Source organism: Harpia harpyja, chromosome 2 (genome assembly GCF_026419915.1).
Source record: "Harpia harpyja isolate bHarHar1 chromosome 2, bHarHar1 primary haplotype, whole genome shotgun sequence".
In the NCBI taxonomy this organism is placed as follows: Eukaryota; Metazoa; Chordata; class Aves; order Accipitriformes; family Accipitridae; genus Harpia; species Harpia harpyja.
This window is the reverse complement of record NC_068941.1, coordinates 2521701-2535588: the sequence shown is the minus strand read 5'-3', so window position 1 is coordinate 2535588 and position 13888 is coordinate 2521701. Positions and strand designations below refer to the sequence as shown.

The 13888-nt window shown below is 41.8% G+C and overlaps 1 protein-coding gene across 2 annotated transcripts; it reads right to left on the bottom strand.

Annotated features, from left to right (window-relative positions):
* Positions 1 to 706: 706 nt before the first annotated feature.
* Positions 707 to 13800, bottom strand: NAAA (N-acylethanolamine acid amidase). 2 transcript variants are annotated; one of them, XM_052812530.1, is made up of 11 exons: positions 13445 to 13800; positions 12566 to 12730; positions 10552 to 10678; positions 9702 to 9792; positions 6624 to 6700; positions 5100 to 5272; positions 4159 to 4221; positions 3512 to 3578; positions 2930 to 2958; positions 1909 to 1990; positions 707 to 1072 (listed from the first exon to the last, which is right to left on the bottom strand). In XM_052812530.1, the coding sequence occupies exons 1-10, from the start codon at positions 13783 to 13785 to the stop codon at positions 1915 to 1917; spliced, it is 1209 nt and encodes a 402-aa protein (XP_052668490.1). In that variant the 5' UTR covers positions 13786 to 13800; the 3' UTR covers positions 707 to 1072; positions 1909 to 1914. The 2 variants fall into 2 exon arrangements, 1 of the variants encoding a protein (XP_052668490.1); XR_008238924.1 differs by lacking the exon at positions 2930 to 2958.
* Between the last annotated feature and the right edge of the window lie 88 nt (positions 13801 to 13888).

Below are 13888 nucleotides of genomic sequence, written 5' to 3'. Positions count from 1 at the left end.
CAAGGCAAAGCTTGCAGCACATTTATCCAGGCAGTAGTAGAGGATGCAGGTAAGTAGGTTATTAACACTTAGCCAGACTCAGCGCAAGGAGATAAAGGGCCCACATCTCCAGAAAGCTCTCTCAGGAACAGTTTGCATAACTGGTGCGCAAATACTGGAGGTGACATTGCACGTATGTGGAAGTGGTGCTGTGACCTAACACTCTGATCACACCTTCTTCTCTCAGGTAAAATTCTCACTGGCATTAGCAGGAATTTTGTCCAGTGGAGGATGGGACCTCTAAGCTTTACGTGAAGGTATCCACTGGTCTCTACTCATTAAACCCTTCAGTATTTCTGGGGTGCTCCCGAGAAGTGCCTGAATTCAACATGCGGTCACAGCACAACCCGACAAACAAAAAACCCCACTCCTCAGCGCTATAGAAATTAGTTGTAAACTTTCTATTGAAGGCAACTTTCAAACCTAGAAAAAGAAAACCATCCCCTTTCTAATCTCACTGCTATCCATCACAAGCTTCTCTCATCTGTTGGGAAAAAAGTCTGTATAATCACACCTCCTTATTTATGATGAATAAAATCACCGTAGTGTACGGCTATGCATGCAGATAACTGCTGCATCTGACCCTGCTAGGCTCATGATCACAAGACCCTCACAGATCAGGGAAAAGTATGATGACATTAGGAATAACACCACAGGTCTTCAAAAATCAAGCGATCAGCTGCATATTTTTATTTACTTATAGTCAGATCTACAGGCCATGCAAAATATATGAAATTTTTATTTATTAGTCAGCACATAAGTACCTTCGAATTGCACAACTCTTTCCAAAAACAGTAAAAGCAATTTTTAGCCATCAACATCTGCTAGAACATCAACATAATTACAATAAAAATCAAACTTCCATTACGGTTCATTAACAGTAGCATCTGCAACACTTCAAAGAATTAACAAGTTATTATTATTTCCTGAGTGGTTCACATAATTAATAAGCCAAAACAACTCTACTGCTTGTGAGACTGATTTTAAAAGCATGTGCCGGTCTTGGAAAGCTTCAGCTTTTCACTCATTTTGCCTGTTGAAATAAAAAGACAGATAAATAGATAAATAAGAAAGCACAGGTTCGTGTGGAGCTAAGAAACAAACAACTCTTCAGAATCTCTAAAAGAAAGGAATTACTCGTGCTAAAATCAAATGTCCACTGTAACTGCTACAAATACAACACTAGTAAGAGTTTAAAAACCTATTCAAACTGGAATGCAGCTTCTTGTGCTCCTGCCGAGACCATGCAACCAGAGTTTCTTGGAATAGAAATAAACATAACTTAGTATCTTTCTCTGAACACACTAAAGCTACCACCTGAGGCATCTTGTAAGTTCAAGCACTTTGACTTTTTCTGCAAGTTCACAGGACAAAACCCTCAACAGATGCTAATGTTCAGTTGCCTGTGAGCGGCCGTCACAAATTCAGCTTGATCTTTCTTGGTGCCGAGTGCACCAACCCCCAGTCCTGCTGGGATGCAGTTCGCTCTGGTGGAGCTTCCTGTCATAGTCAACCACCTGGAGACATGTGAAACATATCGCAGAAGTGGGACTGGTAAAAATAATAGCTAAAATGTTCACAGAGGGAACCTCTACCTTTAGGTCTCAACACCACCCACCCCTTCCTCTCTGATAAAGCACTTTTCCTAAGATAATCTCCAAGAGTTTTGCAAAGAAAGTCAATACTTAACTCTATCTCTGAAACAACAAGGGAAGGTATTTACCCAAAGTCAATAAGCAAACCAAGGGGAGAATCAGGAATTCAGACTAGGTCACCTGAGTGCCACTGCAGTGCTTTGTCCCTCAATGACTCTTCAGCTGAAATTTTTATTTGAGTACAAGTAGCTAGGAGTACCAGCATGCTACTTACACCTCTTCACTCCACAGTTCTGATCCATGTCTGGTACTTATCTGGAAGTGCAGCGCTCATTACTGTGGTATACACTGTGTTACTGGTAGGGAAAGAGGAAAAGTGAGTGAGTGATATTCCAAAGGCAAGACGATTAATTTATAAAACTAGCAAAGCAGCAAAACAAGTTTTAGTGGAAACAAATGTTCTGCTTAGGTACAGAAGGGTGAGAAAAAGCGGGAGAGACTGATAAAAATGAAGGCTGATGGCAGCATTTTTTTCTCCCTCCACTTAGTACAGCAAGGGAACTGTACTTCAACATCCATTTGATCACTGTATTAAAAAATTAGTATCGCTAATCTTAGCAGTCACACAGATATAATCATCTCTTTCCAAATTTCCTCACATTGGTAAGACACAGGAGAGGAAGTCCTGGTACTAATTTTGAAGAAGCCACTGCCAAGCTCTAATGTGAATGACTGATCTAGAGAATAGACTGAGCTCCACATAAAAGTTAAACAAAACAGGATAGCCTGCAAAAGTGCAATCTGTGGAACAATAATGGTATACTGAAATTAATCTCTCTCAAAAATCCAGTAAATGGCACCTAAAAGCTATGTCCCCATTTACTATTTTTCTCCTTTTTACATGTCAAGCAGAGCTACATCAGAAACTCCAGAGAAAGCCAGTTTCAGTGTTAACACAAATCCAAAGGTTCCAAAAGTGAAAGGCACAAATGACTTGGCAGAAAGTCCAGCTGCTCCTCTAAGCAGTCATTTGTTTCACTACTACAAAGGAACTTCCCATTACCAGACTGAGCCTGATGAAGTATAGTTTCTTGGCTAGAGTGCCAGACCAAAGAGGAAGAGTGCTGTGGAAGTGAAAACAGAGTGCCACGTGCACAAGCAGAAATCTAAGCTGGGAAACCGCAAGATATTCAGACAGACACATAGGAAGATCCTAGGGAAGTTTGCAATTGACTTTTAAGTGGTCTGAGGCGTGGCGGGAGGCACTGATTAACATCTCTAAATCTAATACTTACTTGTTTAAGACTGGCTTCACTGACAACACCTGTACAGAAAGTTTGAAGAGTTGTCATTTTGGTAAATGAAGAGGGAATTAAAAGGCTATTTAGAAACAGCAGTAGGATGAAGTTATGAAAAGGAATAATGCAAAGTCAAGGATTTCTCTTGCCTTTTTTTTTTTTTTTAAGCATCAGACCTTTTTACAAAAATATTTTTAAAAAGGCCTCTGAAATACGCAACATGTAATTTCTCAAAACTAACTGGTAAATATCACTCGTGTCTAACACTTTTATCTGCCTGCTGTAATATTTATAATTGTGCTTGAAATAAGGAACTGCACAAAGACGATGATGATGGGATTCACCTCTAGCACTTTCCACTTGGATTGGCAGACTATTACGAAATACCTATGCAAGGGAGTTCAGAAACATTTTAACAAACTTGTAAGTCTTAAGCTCTCCAGAGATGGTTGTGCAGCACACCTTTTTCAGCATGCCCTCCTTGCACAGCTTTTAAATCACTGGCAAAAATGCAACTGCACTTCTGCTTTGAAAAAGAACTTTAAATCAAAGTCACAATGCAGAATTTAAAAGAAATACCTTAAAGAGCGTATCAAAATTGATGTTCTGCTGTCCAGTAGCATTGAGAGCTTTGATGGCTGCAGTTCTGCAGGAAAACAATGCAGTATCATTAAACGCACTTTACTGTTCCAAAGGCTACAAAGCACCAATGTGAAAAATTTCTCACTAAATTGCCTTTACATTGAAATGCTTGCTTTGGCCTAAAATAATCCAGAGTTCCGCGTGACTGAATCTAGTCTCACATTCCTGAAGCTGCTCTATTAATACACCATTGAGTACAGACCAACGGGGAATCTGCTTTTTGCAAACTACACAGCCTAAAGATTGTATGATGTCTGCGAGCACCTTCCGAGTGCCATCAAATACTTTTTCACTGTGAATCTAAATCCTTTAACTTTTACTAAACTTTTCTTTATAAAGAAATTGTTTGTTCCTGCCTTATCCTTGCAATTTCTCATCTTTTATGCCACTCAATGCCACACAGACTTTCCTCTGGCATATGTGAGTATTGCTCCTTACCTGATCTGTTCCCTTTTGAGTGGCATTACAGAAACTGAACAAGCTGCCTGCTCAACGAGCTAACGCTTGCTCAGAGAACACCCAAGTCTCTCAGCTTTTTCAAAATGAAAGTGTTAGCTCACCACAGAGCTCCAAACTAAATTTACCTTCGATCATCAAAAGGAGGAGGGGTAGTCCAATGGTCATAGTTTGTCTCCACACGAAACCACCTATAACACAACACACAAACATAAAAGCAAACAAAAGGTGAATCATTAGGTAATTAATAAAGGCCAAGAATCAGCATCTTTGTATTGCCAAAAGGAAAAAAAACTCCCTCAGAAGCCTCTTTCCTATGACTCTTGCAAGCCCAAGGGACCCTATGTTGATAAACAGCAGCCTTGACCATGAACCACTGAACACAAATGAAAAAGGAGCGACCTCTGAACTCCTGCTGGCATCAGTGACAGAACTACTACTGACAACAATAAAAGCAAGATCAGACCTTTAAAGAGATGATCAGAGAAAAGATTATGGGTATGGTACGATGCAGCCTGCAGCATTCAGTTTGGAGTACACAGAGCCAAGAGGCCATCTGGCCGTTGCCAAGCCAGTACTTACTGCCTGACTGTATGCATTAAGTGACGTTTTTCAGTGCAGGGCAATGATTTAGGATCTCCTTCATATATTAAGCTGCTGATTTCACAGAATTGATAGGAACAGTTATTTTTGAGCCTTCAACCCTTCTATCACATTGGGTCAAAACTAATTTGGAATTGCTGAATTTACCGGTGCAATACTTGGCAGCCAGACAGGAAAAGTCCTGAAGTCTGGTCTCCTTTGGAATCTGGCTAAAAAAATAAACACATACAGATGCTTTTTCCACCCTTGACTCTCTGGACTGCCCCAACCTGAACAAGGTGGTGTGATTTCTTCTCAAAGAGAAGGAACTGGGGTTCCTTTCAGAGGCTTTCAAGCTTTCCCTGGTCCGGTTGTAAGCATTAGTAAGAGATGCCCTGGATCTCTCAAGAAAGTTGTGTCGCTAACCCTGCCCATCGCTCAGGAGGGAATATGAAAAAACAAAACAACACATTTTTCTTCTACTTACGCTCCACTTAAAGGATCGAGAGGCCAGAGATCTGCTGGCCCTCTTCTATTCCTCGTTATGACCATGCCTTCTTTGGGTGATACGCCTCCTACAATATAGTAAACTTCAGCAATGATGGGGATGCCAGCTAGTCTGAGAACAGCTGACTGAAAGTCCTCTGCTCTGCTCAGGGTCTAACGCAAAAAGGAGATTGCAGTGAAACAAAGATCACAGAGCACAGTCAAGCACAAAAACATCTTAAAAAGAAGAAAAGGTCTGGCTTTTTCGAAAATGGCAACTGACTGTAAAGTGCTGCTTGAAAATACTTCTCTGAAAATAGTCTTCCAAACTGACTAGCATATGAACATGAAATGCATATGACTAGTAAATGAACTCATTAATCCCAGCTTTGCAAATATTCAGAGAAAACAGTAAATATACATACACATATAGACACACATGTATGTACACATATGTATATGGTATAAAGTGAAAAAAGCTGAAAAAATCTGCCATTCAAAAGAGAGAGGCATGTCCATACCCTGCAAATTCAATCCTCAGCAAAGTCCTTCAATGTGAACAGTGGGAGAGATGAAAGTGAATGAAAGGGGAAAAAAAAAACCACTCCATGTCTTTGTCTTGCCAGTAGTTTAAGAGGAGTTAGGTAGCAATGGTGAATAAGGCAGAGGCATTTCTTACAGCAAGCCTGACTTCTCCTGCCATAACCAGGTGACTAACTTAGCATAATCTGACAGTCACCACAGCCAATGAAGCTACTATTTTCAGGCATAGGGCCACAATCTACTGAAGTACATGTTCAAAAATGAATGCTGTGCAGGAACTAAAAACAAATGTGGAGAACAAGCATCAGACAAAATTGTTCAGAAAGACAGGAAAGCCCTGGAGAACAATTAATTATTTCTGACAGCAACACTGCAGCTAGTAGTTACATCTCAAACTCAAAAAATATGAACAACAAAGTCTCCAGTAGACATTCCAGTTCTGCATTGAGTTTACCTGCAAACCATACCATTCATGTTTACTGTAATTCGAGAATCTGAGAAGCAGCAGACCTGTTTTATCTTAGTAGTACCCTAACACAGTATTCATAAAATGTGCCATACAAAATACCATTCTAACTCCTTCCGCTCACCAGTGAGCTCTGCATTTTTAATATGGTAACCTACCAAACATAGTGTAAAATAACCACTGGGTCAGATACTAACCATCTAAGAGTGCAGCTACCTGAATTTGTTAAATTACAAATCATAGCTTGCTGAAATAGTGCCTAGGAAGGAAGTCTTTGCACAGCTTCCCAAAGACTTTTGGCATTGATTAGAGATTGCCCCCCCGAAAGACTGGAATTGCCTCTCATACACATCACACAATTTGGGGACAATACCTATCTCCTCTTATGAAATGCATTTACTTATCAATTTATTGAATTTTCTGTGAAACTACAAGTTGGAACATCAAATTTACTAAGAGTTTGTAAGTAAAAATGACATCATTGTGAAATACGAGAAAATAACTCGGTGCACTTACGTCTCTGACAAGCCAGCTGACAGGGTAATTCCGATTCAAAAAAGCAGCTATTGCATTTTCCCACCATCTACCACCCGCTGGAAGAAAAAAAAAAAAAAGAAACTACTATACATGCATGTTACGTACGCTCCGTGAAATCTATCCTCCTGCCTTCCTTTCTTCTCCACGTCCCATTTCTAGCTCTGCAATCTTTCCCTCTAGTGTATTACAAAAGAGCGGTGCAATAAATTCTTTAATTTTCTAACTATACCACTATCATCAAAACATCAAACTTAGGCAGCTTATATCAAACTGACAAAGCACACGCCACCTGAAAGCAGTCAGAGCCTCTGTACCGTGTTGAGCTTATCAACACTGTTTAGAACACTGAATGCTGACAGTGCTCCTTTTCTACTGTATTACTTTACTGATATCTATACATAAAATATGCAGGATGTGCTGCATAACCAGGCTAACGTACCCTGGCAAGCCCTCGTTTTACAACATTTGTTTTTCAAATGCTCAGCTTTCTGCATCATTAGATTTCAATATTGAAGTACCACAGAAAGCTAAATTCTCAGGGCAGGGCAGCTACCTATCAGCATAAAATGTCACCATTTCAGGAGAAGGGCTAACAAAGAGCACAACGACCAGGTGAAACTCCAGGCGAAGTACAAATACACAACATAATCCCAACCGAAGTTCGACCACGGCAGCTGGATTAACACCCCTGCTTTCCAGAAAGCATCTCAGACCTGTAATGACAGGAGCGATCATTATCTTAGCTTTTAGGGGTCTTCTGAAAGGTACAATGTTCCTGTGACCAGTGCCAGAAGACGGTGCCATAAAATGGTAGGGCGTCTGAGGTACAGTGGACAATAAAGACGACAGTGTTCAGCACTGTACAGGGAACACACAGTATCTCTCACAACTTGCCAGCGCTAGCAATTTCAATCAAAAACTATCACATTTCTCTCAGTAAGTGAGTATCTAGATAACTTGCTAGCTGCTCAGTTTTTAAACCGTTTCTATTCATAGCTGAATGATAAGCAATGAAGAGTCAAAGGTAACTGTAACAGGGACTAGCACTTTGTAACACATATTTCCAAAAGGAATGGAGAGCTATTCATATGATATAATATTCTACAGCTGTCAGCTCAAATATTTGCATTAATCACCTCATTATTCACCTTACTGAAATATTACAACAACAGGAAGAATTACACAGAGATCATGAAACAGCTAAAAAAGAGGTAGTGATGGTGTTTCTGTGTCACTGGAGAAAATTAGGAGAACCAAGAAAAACAGAAGGTCAAGTTTAAAATTATTCATATGCCAAAACCAAAAAAGCCAGCAGAAACCATATGCTTGTCACTTGATAGACCTTCACTCTCATTTAAAGTCATCCCCTTTTCCAGCCATAGTTCACATGCTGATTTCCCCAAATTTTTAGTTCAGTTGTATGGTGACAGATAAAGCAGCAAGCAGTCAGCAACAACCGATTTACAGGAGCGCAGCACGAGTTGAGTGAACCACTATTCTCTCTAGTTAAAAAGTGACTGAAGTCGAGGCACACAGGTGGATGACGGCACATCAGCTCCTGATGGACAAGAGGGGCCCGTCACACACAGAAGTCTGCAGTACTTGGATCCTCTATCAGAATCGGGAGAACAGAGTGGGTTTGTGCACGGACTAAACCACCGCACCGTTGTCTCAGATGATCCTTATACTGAGGTTGAAGCACACTGCTGAGAAACAGCAGGGAGAACAGGACGGCACTGGTTATGTCCCCAAATTGTGCCTGGTTCACAGACATAGGACTTTGGTCAGCAAGATTTTCTAAATCAAGCCTTTTGCAGACTCGATACACCTAAGACTTTATTTCCAAGCTGATGTTAGTATGAACTAAAAGCAGTTTGCATCTCTCGGTATCAGCCCAGGACACTCCAGTTTTGAAAGGATTAAATAACTACAATAGCATCAGAAGCAAGCTCTTAAAAATACATGAGTATAAACTATGGAAAGAATCTAGCAAATGCAACAAGGCAGTATTAACAAAGGAAAGAGGAATCAAAAGGTGCAGGTGCTCCACAGCAGAATCCCTACTCACAGAGATAATGAATATGTATATAATTTATACAGTGAATAGTATTTGCATAACATCTAAAAAAAATTTTGAAAGCAGAAGATTGTCTAATTAAAAGATTAAAAAGAAAACTTGCTTACCACAATCACAAGTGAAAAATAAACATTTATTTTAGATGTTGGTTCTAACTCGGACTACACTGTTTCCAGTTCTAACAAACAGCTAATAAACACAAGCAAAAAGTGTCTGCTGCTTAAAAAAATAAAAATAAAAGAAAAAAGAGTGGGGGAAGGGATGGAAGAGGCAAACCCAAGCTCTGAGTTGGACACACCTATCAATATTTATGAAACTCAAGCCCTGATGGAAAAGGCAGTGACCCTTCCTCTGCCTTCCTGACTGTCACAAGCCCTTCTATTGTCCAGTTTTAGTTCTCATAGTGACATCTCTCAACTTTCCTCTACTACCAGATCTTCGCTCAGCTGCCTTTCCAGTATCTCCATGCATTCTTTCAAGTCCTACTGCCTTTCCCCTAGATCTCTCATTTTTTGCTTCTCTTCCCATCCTCTCTGTAAAGCTGCCTTACGGGGACAGAGAAATACGGAACACAGAGGAAGGGACAGAGAACTAGGAAAGCAGCCGTTTTTTTGCTATACATGACTGCATCTTTTTCTCTCAACTCGTACTCTGCCGTCTCCAATTGTGTCTCTTGAACAGACCACATAAATTTGTCTCTTACAGCTTTCGCCAAGGTTCTCTGCCTCCTTTGACACTTCTCAAGCTCAGATGACACTGTGCTGACAAACAAATGCGTCTCTCCTATGCGGCAGCCAAAAACTGGCAGTATGTGTGCTTTCACTCCCTGAGGGCCAGAGAAGTCATTCAATTTCAGCTCCTTCCTGGCAACCTGGAGTGTATTTTTCCCTCTCGGAGCATGTGAGAGAAGGGCCAGAGCAGGCAACAATCAACTGAAATAGTGTACATAATGTCAAGTGTGGAAGACAGATTTATTTTACCTCGTTCATCACCGGAGATCGTGAACTTGTGTGGACTTTGTCCAGTCCATAAGCCTACATAACCAAGAAACGTGGTGCCTTGATATGCTATCTGAAACCAGGAAACATGCAGTATTTTAGCATTCTGGAACAGAACACTACTAAAAATATAGGCAACATTCTGAAGCAGCACCCTGTACTTTTTTCTGTGACTTTCATACATAAGTTGCTATAAAACACTTTGCCTTAAATTAAACTTGCAAAGTAAATTAAAAAGACTCTGAGGACCAAAATTCACTGCATTTAATTTGTTAACAATCACTAACTGCTACAAAAGTTTTGCTCAAGTTAGCGAGTAGCCAAACAAGAAACAAACAAAAAGTTCTCCATTTGCAAAACAGACTCGTGAATATTTAGAAAACCACACTAACAAGGGCTGCACTAGCAACTAGTTCATTTCTGGGAATTTTCATCTAAAATACACCATCAGCCATGAAAATTAACAAGGCCTTTGAAAAAAAGCCTTAGAATTGGCCCCTGCCAAAATGGATCTCTTCTCTCTAGTACTTCTTTTCTTTTTCAGTATCGCAACATTTCCTTCTTTCAACATCTCCTTCCAAATAACAATCTTGATATACTAGATTATGCAGTTCTATTTGTTCCAATTTATCACCACAAACTGGATGTCCAGAAAACAAAGAAAACCAGCATTCATCCCACATTACTAAAGTGACTGTGGTGCTCTAATAATCCAGTAAACTTGGGATGGGACCACATTCCTACATTAAATCCCACTGCCTACGCAGCTGTACGACCATACCCCCCGTTCCTTCACGGAATACCACCCAGCCATGTCAGCCACAGATCATACCTGCCCACTTTTTATAAACCGCACATCAATTGTAATCTTGCTTAATATATCGACAAAATCGTAATCCAAGTTCCGACCGTGGTAGATGTTTCCCTTGTCATCCTGAGCGACAATACTAGTACAGAACCTTCAAAAACAACAAGGAGAAAGAATGATTTAAGAAAAAGCTATGACAACACTTTCAGTATTATAGCTGAACTAGCTCAACGTTTCAGGAATAAGTGATTTTATCTTCTGCAAAGTATTTTGCTAATGTAAGCATACAAATGGGATTTTGCATTGTATCGTTAACAGTTATGCTTCCTAACCTGAGACAGTAAGTCTCATCCTGTGCTTTTTGATAAAATTTCTTACAGATTTAATTTCAAATTGGGTAAAAAAACAAAAAAGGGGGGGGGGAACACGACAGGATGGTTTGACTGAAGCTGTGCATAACTACACACCACTACAATGTTCTGTATGACTTATGCACAATATCCATAAGGGAAAAGTCCTTTCCCAGAGAGTCTAACATACAAAACTGTACAATACTTATCAGGTCCCACCTGGCTCAGAAAGGCAAAAGCTGCACTACTGTCCATATCAGGACAGATATTACAGACCAGGTAGGAAGCAGCGCTTCCACTTGGGCAAAATTTCATTATTTCATTTTACTTCTAAATCGAGATGAAAAGCTGACATCTAAAAATGTCCTCAAAGTATCAGTCTGAAACTTTCTGGATTTCATTTTGACTATTACAGATTATTTCATTTCAATTTGGACCCCGTTTATATTTTTAATCACAACTAGATAAAAAGTTCAAACAAAGTCCTTTCAAACTGAAAGCATCAGTTGTTGTTAAAGCGTCAGCCATTTCAATAATAGTCTAACCTCTTCTCTAGAACAGGAAGTGTGCTGAAATTACTTTTTTAATAACAATTTCAGTTTTGTTGAAACAGGCTTTTTTATGAAGTGTATTGAATTAGCAGGGAATTAAAACTTTATTCTCTCTGGAGCTATGAGTTTGTCACTCCAGTGATGCATAGCACTGTCTTTCAAAACTGTAAAGGTAAAAAATTTTTACAGACAAGTAGTTTGTTCCCAGTTGATGTTTTTTCTTTAGTATCTTTTAGAGCTGAAAAACTTAAAAATTCATGGGCCTTACCAGGGCTGAGAATGGTGTCTTCTGTGAACTACTAAGCAAGCTAGCGTTTAAATTACTATCTTATCCAATATTACTCCTTTAAAAAAAAAAAAAAATCACTTAAACCAAAAACCACACGTTAAGAAAAATAATAATCAAAATACGTACAAGCGGCTGTATACACCTGTTTTTTATTAAAACCTATACAAAGAAATATTTTTAGGATCCTCACAAGCAACACCAAGCGTTTATTATTCTCCTGCACATGCTTCTAGAGCAAAAAAAAAAAGACAATGAAATAGAGTATTGTTTCCCACTGAGGTTTTGTTTGCTGTCATGAAGATACTACATCCATTTTCCACTGCACAAATTAAAAAATTACATTATACAGTCACTGTGAACATTCACCCAGAAAATGGTTTGGAAGCAATTTTATCTCAGATGAACGGTTAAAATAATTAGATTGCACCTAATTCTTCTAGTCTCCTTTTTGGTGACGTACGACAATTTAAACGACAAAAGAATATGTTTCGTGATCTTCGAAAATAAATGAACCCAAATACTTTGAACGGATGGCCCTTCCTTTTTATCAGAAATTATTTTCATACTTTTATACATTTACACAGATATACATACACAAAAACATTACAGCTACACGTTATCTTTATTAACAAATAAAAATACTGTTCTGTATTTCTCGTTCAATTCAGGATACAAACTGCCTAATGAGAATGAAACCTTCCAGCTGAACGCATGAAACAGTACGAGAATGAACAGTGCAAATCACCTGCCACGTGTCTTCACCTGCCTTTTTGTGCGTTCTCCCACGCTGAACTAAAATGAATCTCTACATCCGTTTCTACCAAATTCTGTAAGTACCGGACACTTACGCAGTAGATTCATAGGCGAAGTTAAGTAGGACTCCATCCCCAAGACTTATTCCCAGTGCTTTGCACATTCCCAGAATTTCCCCCGCAAAGGGCTGCGGCATAAAGAACTCCAATTCTGCTGCTATCAGCCGAATAACTTCATGGACCCATTTTGGTACGCTTTCACTGCAAAATATACTCAAGGCATTAGCTGAGAAAGAGACATAGAGGTTTGCAACTTAAGCCTGGCAGTCAGATACTCAAGAGATCTGCTACTTCTCCGGTCTGCCTGTCCCAGTTGATGCTGATCCTCCATTAGCAGCCTCTGCCACACTGTTATCAGACATCCCTGCATCCCACTGCTCACCAAATCTCATCGGCTTCTGCACGTTCCCCAAGAAGCCTGCACGCAACCCGAGCTAAACATTTGGTGCAGGCTTCCTACTTGTGAGGTTTTTTTACTGCTACCAGGGATCCTCCCCAGTCCATCTGCCAGGTTCCTAAGTCTACGCACAATGCAGTAGTAGTGAGTTAAGACTCGAAAAAACCCTGAATTTTTAAGTTCAGAGAAGTTCAGCAGCCGTGCAGCATCACTTCGCCCCATCTGTCCAGGTCCCGCAGCAGCGGGTCTGGCGGGGAGGGATGGTGGGGGGGGACGACGACAAGGGCTCCACGGCGCTGGGGCGAAGGGAAAAGCGGGCCCCGGCCCGCTCCCGGCACAGCCACGGGAGAAGCGGCGGGGACCGGGGCTGACTCTCACGCCGTTCTACCGGGGAGGAAGGTCCGGCGGGCACGGCGCGGCTCCCTCCACCCCGACCGCGGCCATTTCACACACACGCACCCCCCGCCCCGGGCTTCCCCGTCCCCGAGGAGGGGGGCCCACCGGCGCCCCACACTCACTCGATGACCCGTGCGACGGCGGCTCGCAGGAAAGCGGGATCGAAGTGCCGCAGCACCGGCAGCCACCGCTCCTCGGCGGGGCTGTCCAGGCTCACGTTACACAACAGCGGGGCCGCCGCGGGACGAGCCGGGGCCGCCGCCACCACCGCCGCCTCCCACAGCGGCAACACCAGCAGCAGCCCCCACAGCCGGCGCCCCCACAGCCGGCGCCCCCGCGCCGCTGCCCGCCCCATGGCGCTGGACGCGGCCACCGCCGGGCAGCCCGGCCGCAGCCCTCCCCTCAGCGGCAGGGACCACCCCCGCCGGCCAGGGGCGGCCCAAGGGGAAGGGGGCCGGGACATGGCGGCGGCCCAGGGCGCTGAGGGCGGGGACCGCCCTCCTCGCGCGACGGCCCCCGCCAGGCGTAACGGTCGCCCTCGGCAAATGGCGGCGCGGCGCCTCACA